The following is a 22,199-nucleotide window of genomic DNA, read 5'->3' on the forward strand; positions in this document are numbered from 1 at the left end:
TTGAGAGATGTCCGAGATTTTGTAATATGTGTGATAAACGAGTAATTGAAGATGATTATCATTTTATTTTAGTATGTGAAAAGTATAATGAACTTCGAAAGAAATTTATCAAACCATATTGTTGAAGAAAACCGTCGAATCTTAAACTGTTTAGACGATAATGTATTTGAATGGGGACATATAGTTGGAACTCGCCCCTTTTTTGTGCTGGGATGGGACCCCCTTTTAAAGTGGCTGGGTGCTCACCAGTATCTGTTCATAATATAAAGCAACTTAACAATTCAAGGGAGGTTATTATTTCTGACTGAGAAGGCACGAAATTAAATTCATTTAAAAATGTGTTATATTTGATCATACTCTGCTGTACTGTTATATGCATGGGTTTACTTACTTATATGATTATTTGACTAATTGTTTAAATGTAAATATATTTCACTGATGTAACTGAATATTTGTAATAATTATTTTTTGTAAGTTGTATTGCTTAGGAATAAAAGATTACATTATTAATAAAATAAATATTATGACTTTCCTTTTTTCATTGGATGAGCATGCAGTGGTGTTCAAACGCCAAAGAACTGGAAATAGAAAGCTATTTTAATTTGATACATAGGACAATGAATCTTAACAAAAGGTTCTATAAATTCAATTGTGAAAAAAAAATTCACAATACCGTGCATTAACTCAACAACCGTCCATCGGCAAATATAACTTGATATTCATTGAAATGATAACAAGTAAACAGTTATTGTAAAAACAGTATAATTTCCTAAAGTTATTATAACCAACCCCTTTCTAGACAGACTTTGTCATTTCTGCGGCTCAATAGATATCGGTGACGAATATCATTATATCATGACATGTAAAGCGTTGGATGTAGCTATAGATAGACATTCTATACTATTCTGTACTATATTATTACACACTTAATCATGTTTTTTAAAGTTAAAACTCTGAATTGAGACAGCACTATCGGTCATCTTATATACAAAAAATAATCTAAGTTCCTACAAATGTTACAGGTAAATCGGTCCTGCAAGCTACATGCAAGTTAAATCAAGTTTTTTTCAACCAATGTGCATGGTATTAATAATTGTAAATATATATTTTCTTTGTTACTATGAAATGTAGTTTATTAAAAGTATTCTTTTTTAGAATGTCCGATTAATATGTGTACACAAACACAAGGTAATTGTTACAACAACACAAAGTATATTAATTAGGGTTGACATCTACTGACAGGTAAGTGTTCCATAGTTCCAGAGAATTTATGACAATACCCTGCACCCCTTGCCGTACACTCAGACAGAGGTATGGCCTCCCTGATGTAAGCCCCCCTCATATATAAACAATCATTTTCAACCGTGATTATTTCATAAATCATGGATACTAGCTTCAGCCAACCCGGTTCTCAACCTGCTCATTATAATCGCGCTATATGTACTATTGGATGTTTATGTTGTGCCAAACTCATCGCCCACAATGAGCCATGCAGCTGTTGGAAACCAGTCGCCACAGCAACAATCTCAACACAAACAGATCCAGGCATTAGCTACGGATACAGTTCCGACAGTTACTTCACCAGGGGCAATGTTGCCCATTCATTGCTTCATGTGAGTACACCACATAAAATATAAATGTATATAAGTTTAAGGTGGTACACACCACTTTCACTAAAATTAATTTGGCTCGTTTAATTTTCACAAAGTTTTGAAGTATTTACTTTGACCTTTTGACAAAAATATAAATAAAATTGAACCAATCATTTTATCAGAAAAATTACACTGGTTATATAGCAGTTTGACAGACAGTAATTTTGATCATTCAGAAGCTGAATTTCCCCTTAACAACACAACGTAATTAAAACGTTTAGCTGATTTTACAGAGCTATCTCCCTGTAGTGTTAGGTACCACATTAATAGGAAATATCTGAAATTACTGGTATTTAGAGGAATGTGGAATGCATGCCAATGAGACAACTCTCATTCATTGTTTTACATCCTGTTTTACCATGTGAGATTTGTGTTGAATTGCGTGCATATTAAATATGTGTATTTGTTCCATATTTGATTGTGAATCTCGTATTGACTTATTAGTTGTTTGCTTTACATACAGTGGAAATGTTTTCATGCATATTCATGATGCATCATGGTAATGAATCTTGTGAAAAAAATTAAAGATGTTGCCTTATTTGTATGAGTTAACTTGTTGAAGATGGTTATTTGAAACTCCTCCTTGTGTTTAAATTTCATTGATTTCTATTTACTTATACTAAAGTTATTGTGCGAAAACCAAGAATAATGCTTAATTAGGCCCTTTTGGACCCTAATTTCTTAACTGTTGGTACCAAAACTTCCAAAATCAATCCCAACCTTCCTTTTGTGGTCATAAACCTTGTGTTCAAATTTCAAAGATACTTATTTACTTATACTAAAGTTATAGTGCGAAAACCAAATGTCTTCAGACGACGACGAAGCCAACGTGATACCAATAATTGACAAATTTTTTTCAATTTTTGCGGTTGTATAAAAATACAAAGAATTTGAAGCAACCGTTTTTTTCAGAAAAAATACACTGGTTTTATATATATAGCAGTTTGACAACACTAATTTTTCCCTTAACAACACAACAGAACTCAAATTTTACAGAGTTATCTCCCTGTTGGGTTAGGTACCACCTTAACTGTTTTCTTTCATATAAAAACATATGTTAGGCTTGTTCTGTCATTTTTATACATGTCCAGAGTATATTTATTCATGTGGTTTTGAAAAAAACAAACAATTTAACGCTCAATAAGTGTGCAGGTATGCTTAAGAGTGACTGAAAACATTATTGGCCTGTAACTGATGCCAATATAACTTCTTACTTGTTTAAAAACGTTTCAGCTATATGGAAGAAGGACATATTTGTGTACAAGAATATTTTTATTCATACTATATGAACACAATGTAACAAATTACACATCTGAAAGTCAGTCAATACAGCAAGATCAAATATATAAGCTATCACATGTAAAACTACCCTTGCAAATTAAGAAATAATAATTATCAATGATCATATGATACACTTTTATAAACTTTCAATAACAAAAAACATGTTCTCCCTTACAAATAAGTTAAACTTCAAAATTTATTGTGTCAAAAATGTGAACTAGTAACCTATCTATAAATTTTTATCATCTTTATTTCAATTCAGAAAAAAAACTAACTTTATATAAAATTATAAGTGTGTGATTTTGTTGATAAGTATAAAATACATGAGCTAGAGTTTGAAAACGTTTTTTAATACACACTGTTACAACAGTATTCACTTAAAATACAAGTAAGTACAAGTCAGCCTGATAAGCCAACTTTTATACTTATATATCCTTTAAATTTGTTTGGCTTGGCATTAATTTCAATCTTAAGATATCACTTGAATTTATTTATAATTATGTACAGGTTCAAAGGATGTGTGACTCTCAAGATAAAATAGATTTATTTAGGTATATTATATTGTATGTACAGTTTGTACTGACAAATAGTTAAAATTCTTTAATACAAAGAATTAAAAAAAAATCTATGTACACAAAATCTGTATAGAAACAGTCAAACTCTCTGACCAAGCATGTATCATTTGTACATGTAAGAAAGAATACACATGGTCTAAATTATTTTGAAGATAAATACTCGAAAACCCTATCTTTCTAAATAGCTTTAATAGTTTAAGATTTAATTATTTAATTAACCTTACATTCCAATATATAATAAATAAAGAACTACTCATATATAAACATATCATGAATACTGTCAGGACTGTATATTATGAAATTATTTTATTTTTGCTAAAAATCATTATGGTTATCATTCCAATAATTAAAACTCGCATTTTGAAATTTTTCTTTAAATCAATAGGAAATTTCTGAATATAGCATTTTATTCTTAAATGATAAAATATCAGTAATAAATGCACGCAATAATTTCTGAATATACAGTAATCAGACAGTTATATATGTGTAAATATGAACAGAATATTCTGTTTCATGTAAAAAATATTGACTTTGCAGTCTGAAATAAAGATTCTTATGGTATCTTATAAGAAAAGGAGCTTTTATTTAACATTCATACACATTGGTATCAAAGAAGTAAAATTTAAACAGCAGTTTTGGAGAAATTTAAAACATTGTCTATATACATATACTTTGTCAAATAAGAAAACTGATCAATTACAAGTTAGATACATGTACGGACATAATGAAGTCTATCATTTTCTCTCCCAACAATCTGTGGAGCACTGACATCTTTCAACATAACAGGTTTCTGTGAGGTTTTATGCTCTAACACACTCCAGAATCCATCTTCATATCTTACATCATCAAATATATCAAGCAAAACCCAGGTGTATGTTTGTCCTCTCCAAACGTGCTCAAAAATCTTACAAATTGAACCAAATATTATACTGTCAACTAAAGAATCTGTTGAATTTTCATCTACAGTATACACATATGAATTTGAAGATCTGTTATTGGAAAAAGGTGAAAAATTAATTTTCCTGCCAGTGTTTCCATATGTAGTGTTTCCATAGGACCTTGTGCATGAAGCAAGTTCTTTGCCTTCCTTACTCATTCTTGCTACCAAACAAAAGTCGTAAACATTGGACATTTCTCTCAAAATGTTATCATCAATAGAGAACGTTTTCTCTTTTGTACTACAACTGTCATCTTTTTCATCTTCTAAAAGCAGTCTCTCTAGTTTACCAATGTCAATACCATCTTGTTTGACCTTTCCAGACATTATCATGTAGACACACCAATCGTAAATCTAAAAAATAAAGAAATGACCATGAGAAACAATTTAAAAAATGGATATTCCATTTTGCGATTTACATGCAAGAACTAAACAGAAACACTGGATTTGAGATATATTAAATATAAAATAAGATTATGAATTTATATAATTGCTTTCCAGATCCTGCTCTATTATAAACCAAAGTGAAAACAGTAAAAACCAAACTTGCTGACTATTTTGTAATCAAAACACAATTCTTTAATCATGTTAATAATATTAACCATGAAATAAAATCAAGTCTAAGAATGTTCCTTGCTTTTGAATGTTTGCCTGTTATTCTGAATCCTCTGGTTTTTCTGATGTAGTGAGTGCGATTGACACATTCTGTTACCAAAACCCTTTCTTTTCCTTTTATATCTTATTAAAACATATATTGATTAAGATGCCTTATTAAAATAAAAATCCTTTAATTATAAAGTTTCTGAAGGAAAACTGATGCTATTCATCCATTGTTAAATGCATAAAAATCTAGAGGTATTCACTTCCCACCAAATTGCTAAACGGTTAATATCTTGAAAGCAACCACAAAGACTCTACATGTTTCATGTTTTCTATTAATTCCTTGATTCATATACGTTGTAATTTATAATAGTATTTTAAATAGCTTCTTAAGTAGACATCATTAAAACAGAAATTGACATGAAAATCTTGTGACAAAATTTTTCATGGTGGACTTGAGTAAAGATCTGGTGTTGAGACTGAAATATAACTATATATATATGATAAAGTTGCCTTATATGGCATATACTTACAGCATAAGTCTCCATGATTGTGGCTTCAATCTTATTTTTATTTAAAGCTTGACGGGTTATCCAACTGTTTACTCTTTCAAATGGAAACAGCCACCTCCCATAAAGAGGACCAAAATTTGCAAATCCTTCTGGTATATGATGAAGTAGATGTATTGTAATAGTCTATAACATAAATAAATAACAATGTATCAGTAATGGTTAAAATTAATATGACATACACTTCAGTAATCCACAGAACACTGCAAATACAATTTTCTCAAAAAAATACTTGTAGAAGTAACTTTTTTCTTACAATCCCACAAAAGTGTTTAAGTTTTAAAAAGTAAATTCATGCCTTTAATAATTCTTCCCCAAGTTTTCTCAATTTTTGTATTAGAGTCCAATGTTTCGTCTCATTAATTCAACAAATAAACTGATTGTGCAAAGATCTTAATTATGTATTGGATTTTCCATGAAATTACACTTAAATGATTAGTAAAGACATCTGCAAAATTCTATTAGAGCAAAGAAATCATTAGAATTCAATAAAAGAAGATACTATCAAGATAGGATGATTTTTTTACTTTTACAAGTAAAAAAATCTGAATGTCTAAGGGACATAACTCAGCCAATATTGTTTTACCTACATGAATACAAGTAAATAAAATTCACCTGTATAAGTATCCTACAAATTTACTTATATAAGTATATTAATATTACTTCCCCAAGTCATTAAAAATAACATGTACAAGTAGTACCCCCTGACTGTAAGCTAACATAAGCAATTTTGACAATTATCTTTTTGTGTACTAATAAAACGAAATGCACATACTAATTAAGTTTGTCTCATACCTGTAATGCAATAGGGAAATCTCTTTCCACCAATGAAACAGCTTCACTTGTAGATTCATTAATGAATTCCAATTCGTTTTCATGATAAGATTCACTGGTCAGCAACTCAATCACATTAAAAAGCTTCCCTAATGTTGTCTCTTGTTTACTGGGCAATAGTCCTCGTAGACACCAAAGTGCAGCTCCACTGGTTACAAACTGAAAATGTCAAATAAATGGTCAAATACTTCAGTGAATCTATTGTTTTGTGTTGTGCATGCATGAATACATTGTACATGTGGGTACAGAAAAAACTTTTTTTATATAAAATTGGAAGAATGTACTGTAATTATCAAATTGACAAGAAAATTCACAAATCGTACTACAGTATTACAGCATTAAAATTGAACATCCAACAACAAATTATAATTGTCTCATTTTTTAAAATTTGCAATGAAGACCATTACAAACAAACATTCTGTTAGACATAGCCCCCTACCTGTTCATTGTACATTGTATTTGAACAAAATTTTAACTTAATCTATAACTTGTCAAGGTGTAAACATAATACATCAAGGATCATAGCTCTATACAAAATCACTAGACTAAACCAATATTAAACTTGACCTGTAACTTAGAAGATGTGGTATGATTGCCGATGCAGTGAAACAACTCTCAACAAGAGACCAAACATGCCAAATGACACAGAAATTAACAACTATAGGTCAATGAAACCTGAAGCAGGACAAACAAAAGGAGGAACAGAATGAAAACACACTGTTCATAATTGGGGCATAAACAACATGTGTGCCAGTCAAAGACCCACATCATATACATGTTATCATTCTCCTAACAAGAACAACAAAATCAAAAGTCAAAATGTATACCTGATGTTTTCCATGCATAGTCCTCAGTGTCCATGGCTTTGAAAAATGCTGGTCTGGGTGGTAGTCATATCCTGTTGGATACACCAATGACATGGCTCTTTGATCAGCAATTTTAACACTTGATCTATCAAGTCTCCATGGAGCTGGGGGTAGTTCATTTTCTGCTGTCATTGATTCTACTCTTGCTTTTTTAGCTTTTTTCCCGTCTTCTGTATTTGATTTTCTTTTGTTGCTTCCTACAACTGTTTCCTCGTCATTGATGATGGTTCTGCTGTTCCATGAATCCTTAAATCGTTGAAACTCTTCTTCTCCACTTCGTACCTTTTTCCCATCATCTTTTCCTGTTATGAGGCCAAAGAGATTGCCAATTACATCTGCAATGGTGTGCATACCGTCAGGTTGCATTTGTTCTTGACGATTATGGTAAGGCAGTCTCATGAAGCTATATTTTCCTTTCAGTCCTGTTTTTTTCTGTAAAAGAGATTTTCTGTTTTGATTTGGAAGTTGATCATAGCTGTTTCTGATTTCTAATTCTTCTTCTTTTGTATAAGACTCGGGTTTACTTGCTCTGTCCTCACCTTTGATAGCAAAATCATTCTTTTCTTTTCTCAATAGATGATTTTCTGGTAAAAAAGCTCTATTGTTGATATGAACCACTTTGTGTAAAGACTTACAATAGAATCCTTCTTCCTTACAATAAGGACATCCACGGAGTGCAGCCTGGCTTGAAACATGTAAAATCTTGCTGAATGCGGGAATGTCACACATGTAATGCAGGAGTGCTATTCGGACTGATGTAGGGGCTCCTCTGTAGGCATTAAACATTGTGCACTCTGTCAGTTCTAGCAATTCATCTACTAAAAGGTCCAAATATGGATCGAGGTTTTTTGGCTCTTCTGTCTTTGTACCTGGAACAATGCCAACCAACATCATTGGTCCTAAAATATTTCGGACATTTACAGGCAAATTGAGCCAGGTGAGGATTAATGGCCACATCGACTTCTGAGTTGCCATACTTTTGTGAGGATTAAGCCCATCACAAAAAAGTGCCAATGGAACTGTACAGCTTTCCTCCATGTCCTGAAAGACTCCTCCATCTTCATACCAAGATTTATATATCTTTCCATCAGTTATGTCAGTTAACTTTCCATTGCAAAGATCTTGTCTGGAATAAAGAATCTTACATATATTGTCACTTCCAAAAATCCTTGAAAGTCTTGGTCCAATAGGCATATACGTAAAAGTTTTTCGTGCACTTAAAGACTCTGCTTTGTATCTTGGCTCTCCACATTTTGTACATTCTCTGTCTAATGAGTGGTCATTGTCACTTGTTTTGCAGAAAAGTAAGCAGTCATTGACACATGCATCATATCTTTTTGTTTCTATAATCATCGGTTTTATCATTTGATATGCTTCCTTATAAGATTCAGGGAGGCAGTTGGGAGTTGGTAATACTGTCTTCTCATTTTTTAGGCACATGCTCAGTGCTGTTTTTGACATTCCATTGTTAGCGCTGAAGTTTATGAAGTGTCTAAACAAGGAGTCAAGTAGTGTTGTACGACAACCTGGATATAGTGGTTCTTGAAGTTTTTCGCTAAGTGAATCATCATTATTCTCTATCGGTAAAAAGTTTGGCTTCAGATATGAAGATTCCTTGATTGAATTACTGATGGTTTTAAAATAATTCTGTTGTTGTCTTCTTTGAGTCCTTTTACTTTTCCCAAGTTCTGAAAGAAAAGACAGATTTTAGTGAATTTGGAATTGTGTGATTGATATTAACTCAGATCATTATAACGAAAAATTAATATATAAACATTTAGCATTCTGATTTCTGTGAGTATTGCAAATCACTACATGTACCTCAGGGACCTCCATGGCCTGTTTAATGATAGCGCCCCGCCATCGTTCAAATGTCTTGCGCAATCATCAAATGACTTGTGCCATCTTTCAATTGTCTTCTGCCATGGTTCAAAACTGGAAAGTTTTTATAGCCTGACACCATTTTATTAGCAATTTTAATCAAATGCATGTTATTGCATAACCCTCAGGCTGTTTTTATAGTATAATCCATTAGGGATAACCAGATTAAGATCGCTAATCACTTGTACCTGAGCTTGTACAGATCGATAGATCAACAAAACAGACAGGAGAATATTATCTGAAGATAAACGATTTATTTGTCGAATTATCTAACTAAGTTTCCCCAAATGCTTATGATAATTCAGAGATCAAATAAATAAATTGATAATCCAGTTACAAAGTTTTAACAAGATGAACACATGCTTTTATTTTGACTTGCGCAATCAGCATCCCCCTTTTTTAAGAAGTACAAAATAAGGCGTAGAACAGTTATTGTTATTTCATCAGAAATAACTTGAGTACTGCTGTATTGTAACAATAATATATAGATATAGGAAGATGTGGTGTGAGTGCCAATGAGACAACTCTCCATCCAAATGACAATTTAAAAATAAACCATTATAGATTAAAGTACGGCCTTCAACATGGAGCCTTGGCTCACACCGAACAACAAGCTATAAAGGGCCCCAAAATTACTAGTGTAAAACCATTCAAACAGGAAAACCAACGGTCTAATCTATATAAACCAAACGAGGAACGAGAAACACGTATATATTACATAAACAAACGACAACTACTGTACATCAGATTCCTGACTTAGGACAGGTGCAAACATTTCGTATTTTATAATCAAATTGATACATCCGCACTACTGCAAACCAGCCATACTGGTAATGGGTTCATGACTACTGAATTTGACAGTGTCCGTGAAAAATAAGCTCCACATGATTTTTAACCCCCATAACAATTACCAAAAAATAGCAAGAAAAATGCATTAGGACCTTCGTGACAGCTATTGGTTATTCTCGACTTAGGGAAAGGTAGGGCATGAGGGCATGACCTTTGAAGGGTTAATAGAAACCGCAATTATTGAAAATATATACTTCTATATAGTATTTATAATGAAAATTCAAATAAATATATTTCAAATAAGAAATAAATTAGCATGTTCACCCATACTTATGTGGAGGGATGAAATACATTACATCGTGCTACACTGTACGGTGTATGATACAGTTTATGATGATGAAAGTTCCTCCATGGTTCAATTTTCATCCATGGAGATCCCTGGTACCTGTTACAAATTCATTTTATTGGAACAAAATCCGAACTTGATTTATAACTTGTCACTGTATACTTTTTGACAAATTATATCAAATCAACATCCTCAAGAAAGAAGAGCAAAAGTGTTGAAAATTTATCATTTAAGTGACTATTTTTAGTCCAAAAATCATATCTCTGAAAAAAGTAATCCTACTGCACTATTCCTGGGGTATAAAAAAAAAACCGCCATATGTTGAGTAGTCATTCATTTTTTCTCCAATTTGTTTTTAGTTTAAATTAAATTAAAATCATTTTACACTTGCAGAGAGCCATAAGAACCCTAGATGAAGTGTCCGACAATAGACACAAGACAATTGGAATTGTTAGAGAGATGTTTCCAGAGATACGCTCATCACCAAAAACCAACAAAAAGTTAAACCGTGCTATTAGAAGGTCAAAAGTCAACAGACAATACTATGGTAACCTCAAGTACGTAATTTTATTTTTTTCATGAATAGTTTTGGTTTAATGACAGTCAATGGACTCTCATCATTTGATGTGTTTTATTGTTCCATGCAAGAATATATATGGTTTAAGGGTGGGGACTGTTTACAACTTTTTAAACAAGAGGGGATGGGTATGACCCCAAGGGGCTTCCCTTTATTTCATTTCATTTGTTTTATTACCCAATATTTCTTGGTTAGGGGTGGGGATCTCGTCTGATTACAAGATAAAAGCACATTATCAAATTGAATAGGGTGAGGTGACCCCCAGGGACTTCCCTTTTTTATCATTTAATTTGTTTTATTGTCCCATACAAGACAGGGTTGGCAAAGTATAACCCGCCCGGGAATTCCCGGGTGGGAAAACCCGGGTTTTCCCGGGCTGGGCAATACTCCCAGAAATAGGTAATAGTGGGCAATACTGGGCAATATGATTTTCTAAGCTTATTTTAACACTAAATATCATTCTCAATTTCATTCTCTTCTCTATTAATTCTATATGTAGGCAGAACAGAAGATTTGAACATTTAAAGATACCTTTTTAATTACCAAACATTATTTTAATAATCCAAACTTTGAAACATGCATTTTATTGCAGTGTTTAAGTGACTTGTTAATTTTATTTGTTATACATTCATATTGCTAAATAAACACCCTAAGGGGTCATGCCAATAAAACTTATAGAATTATAAGGGCTGATTATTGTTACATAAACAAATCTGTGTTCTAATCTGAATAATTACTAATTAATTAGTGACATTATTTAATTGTAATTTTTCTTACAAAGTAATTGTTAATTCTTAAATTAGGAGTTATATCTATTTGAAAGAAAAAAATGTTTTGCTTTATAGAAGAAGAATTGTTTATTATAGTGCAACCTGAATATAAAGTATATCGTTACATTAAATACATAATATAAAACTTCAGCCAGCCAAATAGGCTTATGATGCACTGTTTGAATCGTTATTTAACATACATATAATTAAGAGACTTTATCATTGTTCATAAAATTTAGTGTCATGTTATATATATAAGCGAATTGCAAAAAAGATAAGATAAATAATTTCAAATCAAATGATCATAGTGTTAAAGTTCTGATATGATAACAGTCTGCTATAAAATTTGCCACGAGTTTGCTAAGTTTGTGGTTAGAAAGAAGCTCACACAGTTTATCAGTGTCAGAAAGACCAGATATATTACGGAATGTTACACAAATATTTTCAAACAGTTTGTTTCTTTTCTCTGTATATTTTGGACAGTGGATCAAAAAGTGTATTTCGTCCTCAACGGAGTTTGTATCGCACATTTTACAAGTTCTACGTTCTACTGGAATGTTTCTAACTCGTCCCTTTTCGATTTCTAAAGGAAATGTCCCACAACGCATACGTGAAATAGAAGATCGCTGACTTCTAGTTAAGCAACGTTTTAGAAAGGTTTCTGTTTCAAATTCTGTTTTAAATAGTTTGTACGTTCTCAGTTTAGGCATTTGCTGAATATTGTCTAACCAAGATTGTTTATGTTCGTTTTCTAAATGCGTTTTCACAGAATCGATTAAGTATGGCGTTATAATATGTTGATTCTCTAGAAAAAATACATCGCTGAGTCCGCATGAATCAAACAGTTTCTTTGCGTGATTGAACCACGTATCACGATATCTGGTAGATATATTTTGATCCCAGACGAAAACTTTACGACATATTCTAGTGTCAGGTAATTTAACTAGTCTACAATAAAGACGCACAATATTGACCTGAATTCTATGATGAATCGGATACCATCCCATATCTCCAGTGATTGCGGGTATCGGCGTTGTTAGACTTACACCGAGAAAAGTACGTATAGCTCTATATTGTAGTCTTTCTAATGAATCATAGCGCTTATGTCCCCACACACCGGATCCATACTCTAGTATAGGTAAAACTGTCGAGTCAAAGATCTTCGTATATGTATCAAAGTCCATTCCATCCATTGCATAGTATTTCGCCACAAGTGAACCTAAAGATCTGCTTCCACTGGAAACTAGTTCGTTTGTTGTTTCCTTATAATCCAAATTTTCAGTAATTACAAGTCCAAGATATCTGTATTTCGAGACTGTTTCGAGAGTCATATTGTTTAGCTGGAACTCATAATCATTCTTAGGTTTCGAAGCTTTCCGTACGTGCATTATCTTCGTTTTGTCCGTATTCACTTTAAGTCGCCATGTCTTTGACCAATCGGTTACACAGTGAAGTAATGATTGTAATCCATCTACTGTATCTGAGATCAGTACAATGTCGTCGGCGTAGAGAAGACAGCTTAATGAATCTGTTCCAATGTTAATTCCTTTACCTATGCGGTTTATTTCCGTCACTAGATCGTCAACAAACACTGCGAACAGGGTCGGTGCTAAATTGTCACCTTGACGGACGCCTGCTTCTACTGAAAACCAGTCTGTTAGAGATCCGTTTAAGCGTACCGCTGCTTGAAGCTTTTCATAAGTTGACTTGATTGCTTTGTACATATTTCCATGAATTCCAATCGACAAAAGTTTGTGAAAAAGTAGGTTGTGATCTACGGAGTCGAACGCCTTTTGAAAATCGATGAAACAAAGAAAAGTGTCTTTATTCGCAAGTTTTCGATTTCGGAGAATAGTGCACAAACTGTATATATGGTCCAAGCATGATCGGAGTTTCCGAAATCCATTCTGTTCCTCGCTGAGTAAACTATTATCCTCTAGATATTCAAGAAGTCGAGTGTTAAGAATATTGCTGTACGTTTTCGCTATTGTTGAGATGAGGCTGATACATCGATATCCTAACGGATCTCTGTAGTCTTTTCCCTTCTTCAAAAGCGGGTGAATGATACTCTTGGTCCAGTATTCCGGAACTATTCCATGCGTAAAACATGTGTTAAAAATGCGATGTAGGACCGTTAGCAATTTATCGTTCTTTATTATTTCATTCGGAATATTGTCCAGTCCTACGGCTTTCTCGTTTTTCGCTTTTCGAATCGCACGCTTTGTTTCTTCTATCGTAATCTCATCGTTCATGCTACTTATGTGTTGAGATTCATTATCATCTACATTTACTCGCAATTGTTCGAATTCTAGCTCCCATTGACTGTTAAGTGCCTTAATTCTCTCCATGAACTCATTATCGACGTTTGTAGTGTTTTCGGAGAAAAGTTCTGAGTATTCTTCTTTCCATCTTTCTCGGATTACATTCGGGTCGTTAGAATAAGTTCCATCATCCATCACTACGTTATCGATGATTGTATTTTTCCTTCCAGGTCCTAATTTCTTGATCTCATTCCAGAATTCTTTTGGGTTCGATGTATTCAGCGTTTGTATCTTTTCTCTACGTTCCTTCGTGAATTTTCGTTCTTCCTGTCTCAGTATCTTATCGAATGTTTTTCTTGCCGTTTTAAATTCCATTTTCAACGTAAGTTTCCTGCGATGATCACCTTTGAACCTAAGATAGTTTTTTTCCGCTTTACACGCTCGTTTGAACAGATTCTTCAATTCATTATTCCAATAGGGTTTGCCTCTATTTTTCACCTTTCTAGTCGATGATCTGATATCTTTGTACAATATATGTTCGCTCATTTCATCGTGGAGTGTGTTAATAAGGGTATCGTAAATCGCGTCGATTTCGTTTTTGACGCTCTGTACTCTTAGCAGTGAGTCTATAATGCCGTTAAGTGCTACGACGCCCCGTTCGCTCGAGAAAATGTTCGTAGAGATACTTTTGACGTTGTATTTTCTGTTAAGAAAATTTTGTGAATTATCCGTATTCCCTGATGCTTGATCTACTTTATCAAAGTTTATTTCATTCAGTTTTGAATATCCAGATAGTTGAACACAGCACTGTAAAAACGAATGATCCGGAGGATTTGAATTCGATGCCAATGGAAGATCGTGATCAGAAATGACATCAGAAACGAGTTTCACTTCAAAGTTTTCATACTGCGTCAACAAGTTGTACGGTACGATCATATAGTCCACGACCGATTTACCGATATTTGATACATATGTGAAATTGTTTTTATCTTCTTTTCCCCGACCGTTTATCATACAACATCTACTGTCTTTCAGAAAATTCACCAAATGATCACCAAACGCGTTTCTCGTATCGTCAACCCATTTTCGTTCTGGAACTAAGTCCATCATATCGTCAAAATCTTGAATAGATCCGACCCGTCCGTTAAAATCGCCACAAATGAATATTGGAACATCATTACTATATAAAAAGACTTGTGCAAGTAAACTGTCGTAAAAGTCTTGCGCTATATTTCCCCTGCTTGAACGTTCAGGCTGTAAATAGCATACACAAAAGTACATTTTCATGTCTTGATCGACCTTTGAACTAAGTTGTATCCATAAGATGTCATCTCGATTATTGTCTAAAATGTCCACCTCAAAATGTTGTAGCAAACTCGATTTCAATAAAAATCCCACACCCCCGCTTCCACGCCATGAGTTATGTAAAATGGTTCTTCTATTTGAGCCGATCCATTTGTACCCAAGTAAGTCGATTTTATCATCCCCTTTCAGGTGCGTTTCACTTAACCCAATTATATCACAATTAAGGGCGTGTAAAATGTTTTTATATTTACAGTTTGACAATCTAGACAAATGCTAGACAAACAAAATAGGGTATAAATATCTTATTAAATATATTAAATTTGTGTTTATCACTGAATCTTCTTTAAAATTCAGACAAGTATTTTATATTACCCAGTATTGCCCATTTTAACCCACTAAAACCCGGGTTTTCCCAGTATTTCCCACTGGGCTGAGCAATACTCATAAAACCCGGGTTTTTGCAAACCCTGATACAAGAATATATATGGTTTAGGGGTGGGGATCTAGACGGTTTACAAGATAATAGCACATTCTCAAATTGAATTTTGAATCAAAACCAAAAATATACAGATCTTTAGATTAATATAACAAAGAAGTGTTTAAAGTTTTATGCACTAATCCTAATTTTTTTTTTGAGATATGGCATGACATGTAAAAAAAATTTCCCCTTTTTTACAAAATACTAAATAACTGAAAAATAAAATTTTGAATCATCACAAAAAAGTATATCGATCTTAAGATTAAATTATAACTTAGAAGTGTGTAAAGTTTTAAGCAATTATCTAAATCGTTTTAGATCTACAGTATGACATGTGAAAAACACACACCTGTTTTAGTAACAAAGTGCCGTAACTCAAAAAGTTTTAATCTTGTTTTCACCAAAAAGTATACAGATCATTTGACCCTCATAATAAACAACTATAACAAGTTTCATGAAATTTGGATAAGTCGTTCTTGACAGACACCGGACATCTTTATTACAAAATACATGTACATCTCCTCAAAATTTTGACGGGCCTTTAAAAATTGTTCTGGAAGGTCTTATCACCAAAAACATGTATTCAAATATGACAATGTATGAAGGAAGAAAATAAGTTTAAAGTGTCATTTCAATTGTCAAAAGGTCACCTTGAGATATATTTCAAGGTTATCATGGTTATAAACTAATACCTCAAATCAAAAGACCATGATTGGTCCTAATTATATTAATTTGATTTATGATAAATTTGTCTTAATCTGTTTCGATTGCGATTTGTTTTATATTTTACTTTTTTAATTACAGGCAAAGAGCTGAAACACAGGGACAAACAGTGCGTCAGATGCTTAATAAGACAAAAAGGTAGGGCATCCTTAAATCAAAATCAATGACGGACTAAAATAAAATGCATCATAAAAAAAGCTCAACACTATAAGTGGCACTTTTTAACATTATTGAAGGTTCATTATCCCCTATTACAAACTAGAGGCTTAAAAATAGCCTACCGTAAAGATTTTATTGTCATTTTTCAGTAGGCACTGTTAAAGTCAGAATGTTGCTCCCATAGACTCAATGTAAAAAAAAAGCCATAAAATAAAAAAAAATCCCTACCTACCTACCCTAACTTTTTTTCAGATGTAACTGGAACCACACATACTTCTTTATTTGGCCTTAATATCCTGGTGGCCATCTTGAACAGTAAATCGACAACTAAGTTGCAAATAATGATCAGCATTCCATAAGGAACATTTATAAATGTAATGTTTGGTTTCATTCCATAATTAAGAGGTTATCTAGATGAAGACATGTGTATATATTTCGCATACAGGGTGCTTTTTAAACTAAGTTCCCCATTGTCAGCCATCATAATTTCTATTATCCATATAAGATCATATTTTAGACCATTACTTCTGGACAATGGTGTATAAAATATTCAACATGAACATATTAATTCATGGAATATATTTGCCTGTTAATAATAGACATATTGTTATGTCTTAAACTAAAGTTATGGTGTGAAAACCAAGAAATGCTTATTTGGGCCCTTTTTGGCCCCTAATTTCTAAACTGTATGGACCAAAACTTCCAAAATCAATCCAAACCTTCCTTTTGTGGTCATAAACCTTGTGTTCAAGTTTCATAGATTTCTATTGACTTAAACTAAAGTTAGAGGGCGAAAACTTAAAGTACTCTGACGACGCAGATAACAACGCCAACGTGATATCAATACGACCAAATTTTTTAGAATTTTTGCGATCGTATAAAAATCATTGTAATAAATGGGCCCTTTAATTGGAATACAATTATCTTTAATATCTTATCTTATTAATTAGGATTTTTTAATTTCAGACTTGAATCAACTTGTCCCCTTGATGACCAAACAAGCACAGACCTGGTGACAATCGATCATGACCGAGAACCAGAATTCAACCAGCAAGATGATTCTGATACCAACAACACAGACCTTGAAGCCAACACACCGGTTGAAGCAAACAAAACTGCTGGAGCCAACATAACAATTAGAGCAGAAATTCTTCACAAGTCCAATGATACAGATCATCATGATCATATAATATATGAAGCAACACCCATTCAAGACTTAGATGCTGCAAAGCCAACTGATGAAATATCAACTGTTCCAACTGAAGAAAAATCAACTGTTCCAACTGATGAAATATCAACTGCTCCAACTGACGATATATCAACTGTTCCAACTGACGAAATATCAACTGTTCCAACTGAGGAAAAATCAACTGTTCCAACTGATGAGATACCAGCCGATGAAGCTTGGGAAAAAAAACTGATCCATTATTGTCAACATTTTTAAATTATATTTCTGTTATCATGGTTATCACATGTTATTTATTATAAAATTATATATATAAATCAAAAATTGAAAACCTATCAAACTGTCCCTGTTTACTTGGTATGAGCAACTTTGAGAATTTTTTTAATTGAAATATATAACTCAAATTGTTTGTGTAACCAGAACAGTTTTTTTTATAAACCTTGTACTTTGTTCATAACGATTTTTTATTGACATATCTTATTATCATCAAGTCATCCCTAAATTAGCTAAAAAAAAAAAAAACAAATGAAAGAATATTACTTTAAAACCCAAAAGACTGATATCATCAAAACCAAACTGTATGAAATTGTATGAACATTAAAGATAAATTGTAGGCCTAGTCTAATGATTACAGCACCTAAAATTGTGGCATTATATTTCTCATGTTTCTACATTGTAAATGTTTAAAATAGAATGCCCAAAACTTTCATGTATTGATCTTTTGTAAATTCGACAAAACACGATACATGCATGTATGATTAAATGAGTGAGGAAGGATAAATTAGCCATAGGATATACATATTTTTATATTTTTTGTATATATATATATATATTCATTTTTTCATTCATGTATGATCATCAATATACATGTATATTCCACATTGTATTTATTAAAAGAAATGCCAAAGGCAAATATAACATCATCAAGTCTTTCTTTAAATATTTTTTATCTACCAGCTCAGCCATATAGAAATAGAGGTTTGGCATTCACAGCACCGAATTAATACTTCACATTTTGCTTACGAATGAACATATGTACTACAAACTTAACAGAAATTGACAGAACCAAATGTACATGTATATCTACACATGTTACAGAACAAGGACTGTATGTGGTTTTTTAATTTCAAGATCAGTAGTTAATAATATTATAAAACATAAAATTTGGTATGAAACTTCTCAACAAAGACTGAAATGGTGTTGAAGTTATTAGGTATAGGCCACCATACAGGTTTCAACAATGAGCAAAAAACCATACAGAATACATTGTAGTAATACTGTTCCTAATGGTTAGGTAGACTTTGTTTTACCAAGTACACAAGAGACCAAGTGCAGCATCGGTATTGAGAATCTGGTTTATAAAACAACCAATATTGAATAATAGAAATAATGCCAGAAATATCTATACTAATTAACCAGATGTGTGTCAATTCTCTTCTTTCCACAATAAATTAATCATCATGCCTCTGTGTCCTATAGGTACAGTGCATAATTGCATTTGTCATCCATTCATATAATTATTCAGATTTAGTTTTTTGGGGAGAAAAACGAGAAAAAGGCGTCATGATATGTCAGATTAAACTTCCAGTATGTGTTTTTCTGTATACTATAAACATGATAAACATACATATACTACGAATGAAGTGTATTTGCTGTCTGATATTCGTGTTAGATGAAATTTTAAGTCAGATTAGACTTCCAGTATGTGTTTTTCTGTATACTATAAACATACATATACTACGAATGAAGTGTATTTGCTGTCTGATATTCGTCGTTAGATGAAATTCTAAGTCAGATTAGACTTCCGGTTAGCGGTTTTCTGTATACTTTTGAACATACATATAAAAGTAATTCATGTATTATTAAAATCAATAACAAACAAAAAAAACTTATTTTTTTGTGAAAAAAGCATGAGCCGGGCTATAAAAACAATAATCCTGTCCCAAATCACCTATGATTTGTTGTTCTGAAATTCTTCAGTTATTAAATTTTTTAATAGATGTAAACTCAAGCCACTAGACACTGACTGAGGGGTGGATGCAATTAATACTTGCATTGTCATTGAATTGTGCGATAGCATTAAATAATATACAACATTTCCCACAACTGCACTCACTATTATCAGGATACATGTACATGTATATATCAATGTTTTTTTTTAACAATCAATAAATAGTTACACAAATTTAGTTTTATCACAAGTAATACTGGATATCATTTGATATATCATGGTATTTAATTTCAATATAATAATGACACTATCAATACTGTGATACAGGAAATATCTCTTCATGCAAGATTAAACAACCTCACATTGTCTTAGGAGAAATTAAATAAGTGTAAGAAAAATATAAAAACAAGTCCTGTCTTTATGCACATCTACGTAGTATGTCCTTATTATCTTCAAAAAGCTTCATTAAATTCTGTTACAGTGTAGTTTCAGAGGAGTTGCTATGACAAGAAACAGGACTGACGGATGGACGGGTCAAAAACATTATACTCTCTGTGTCCTCTTTCCATGGGGTATAAAAATGATAACAGGCCAGCCCCAGGACCATAAAAAAATACAGTTGTACGAATTATGCACAATTAACATTTTTAATTATTTGTATATTGTACTTACCACATATATCAAAATAACCAGAAAAATCCATATTCATCTAAGGTAATGTAACCATCACTTTGTACACGTTTTAACCTAAATGAGACAAAAGTTAGGAATTAATTTTACATATAGTTAGACAAATTTCTTTTTATGTTGTTATTCAACATAATGTTATGATCTACAAATATCCCCCCTAACCCCCTATCATATTACAAGAGTTATGTGAGTTAATTTAACATACAAAAAATAGATATTTAACCCCTCTTTTGTGGTTATAAACATTGTGTTAAAATTTTTTGATTTCTTTTTACTTATATAAATACAAAAGTTATAATTCGAAAACAATCCGTCTTCGGACGATGTGATACCAATATACAACCATATTTTTATTTTTATTTTTGCGGCCGTATAAAAAAGAATGAAGTCAGTGGGATTAGGAAAAGCATGAAATGTCCATAGACTCGAACTGGTCTTACCTTTTTAGCTTGCCAATATTTCATTATGTTTTAAATCATGGTCTTATTGGTCAATGTTTACAAACTCCTGATGTACAAAATTCCAATTAGGGTGTGTATTCGAAAGTTGACTTTGCGCATGTGTGTACATGGTGAAAATAGAAGAAAACTTACAGAGGCTTGAAATGGGGAAAATGGTCCTGATTTTATGTTTGGTGATAAAATAAAGTTTATTTGAGACTTAATTTACTGATGTTAACTTATTCTATAATTCAAAGGAGTACATGTAACACTTCTTTGTGATGAAAATACAAGACTCTTATGGTAACCTTATAAGAGATGGTGAAATTGCGCCACTCTTTATCTTAGCTGTAACTAAAGCTAGGAACGTGGCCATAGTTTGATAAAATACAATATTGTCTTAAATGACTGCCATGCATAAATAGATTTCCAGAAGATTTTTGCTAATTGACTAGAAGTAAATCTTACAGTCATATGTCATGTATGTCAGATTCTAAAATAAATAAAATACAATGTCTAATTCAGGGCTCATGCTAGCAGTGTACAAGTCGCTTTCCAATCAATTCCTTTTGCCTAACCATCAAAAGTGAAATCTAGTCATGCTGTTGTCACCTGACCACTCTATTTAGTTGCTTTCATGGATCATTCTACATTTTCAATTTTAACAAGTCAATGAAACATAATTTTTTTTTATGATAATTAAAAGATTTGGACTTAAATTGTATACTCCAACTTGAATTGAACAATATAAAAAGAACATTATTTACATATATAAACTCATCATACCGGTAGACACTTAATACTATAGTACTAGAGCACTTCTCTCTCAAATCTCCACTTCTCCCTATCTGTTTCAAAGAGAGTCACTTGCAATGTATCCCTATGATTCTGAAGCATGTGAGCCCTGTCTCCATGCCAGCTATTAAATTTTATCAGTGTGTTTAAATTTTATAGTTAAAAGATATCTAGTATGATTTACAATATGACAATGCCATCACAGACCAAAGGACATTGAATATAAATCAGGTAAATGTAAAGGTGAACAGCATACAACCATAAACATGCAAACTTTTGTTCATCTTTCTATAGTTACTCACAGTGTTCTCCCAAGGGCCTTTTAACTTCATGGTAATGTGATTTTACAATTTTTAATGTGATGCTATCTGAAGTGGTTTTCTTATAAATTATGCTATGGATGTGTTGCTATACATTTTAAAAACTAGATGGTTTTTCAATTTCCCCTTATTACCACGAAACAACTACATGCACTATACATACAAAAATATGTAAATTGCTCTGACTATGGTCATTGCAATTCATTTCCTTAAT

General features: G+C 32.3%; 3 protein-coding genes and 1 long non-coding RNA gene across 4 annotated transcripts in view; 1 reads left to right on the top strand and 3 right to left on the bottom strand.

Moving 5' to 3' along the window:
• The window catches only part of LOC143078587 (uncharacterized), a 336,725-nt gene that overhangs the window by 182,307 nt on the left and 132,219 nt on the right, over positions 1–22,199 (bottom strand). The window lies entirely within an intron of this gene.
• LOC143079536 (uncharacterized) lies at positions 1,390–18,131 on the top strand. Its single transcript, XM_076254937.1, has 4 exons — positions 1,390–1,613; positions 10,724–10,887; positions 16,526–16,582; positions 17,570–18,131. Exons 2-4 carry the CDS (start codon positions 10,790–10,792, stop codon positions 18,045–18,047), a joined length of 633 nt encoding a protein of 210 aa, XP_076111052.1. The 5' UTR covers positions 1,390–1,613; positions 10,724–10,789; the 3' UTR covers positions 18,048–18,131.
• LOC143079537 (uncharacterized) lies at positions 2,906–5,723 on the bottom strand. Its single transcript, XR_012979429.1, has 2 exons — positions 5,579–5,723; positions 2,906–4,799 (listed from the first exon to the last, which is right to left on the bottom strand). It is a non-coding gene; the product is annotated as an uncharacterized LOC143079537 (long non-coding RNA).
• Positions 6,404–20,547, bottom strand: LOC143078478 (uncharacterized). Its single transcript, XM_076253337.1, has 3 exons — positions 20,413–20,547; positions 7,276–9,002; positions 6,404–6,607 (listed from the first exon to the last, which is right to left on the bottom strand). The coding sequence occupies exons 1-3, from the start codon at positions 20,447–20,449 to the stop codon at positions 6,404–6,406; spliced, it is 1,968 nt and encodes a 655-aa protein (XP_076109452.1). The 5' UTR covers positions 20,450–20,547.

This window comes from Mytilus galloprovincialis, chromosome 6, assembly GCF_965363235.1.
Source record: "Mytilus galloprovincialis chromosome 6, xbMytGall1.hap1.1, whole genome shotgun sequence".
NCBI classification, from domain to species: domain Eukaryota; kingdom Metazoa; phylum Mollusca; class Bivalvia; order Mytilida; family Mytilidae; genus Mytilus; species Mytilus galloprovincialis.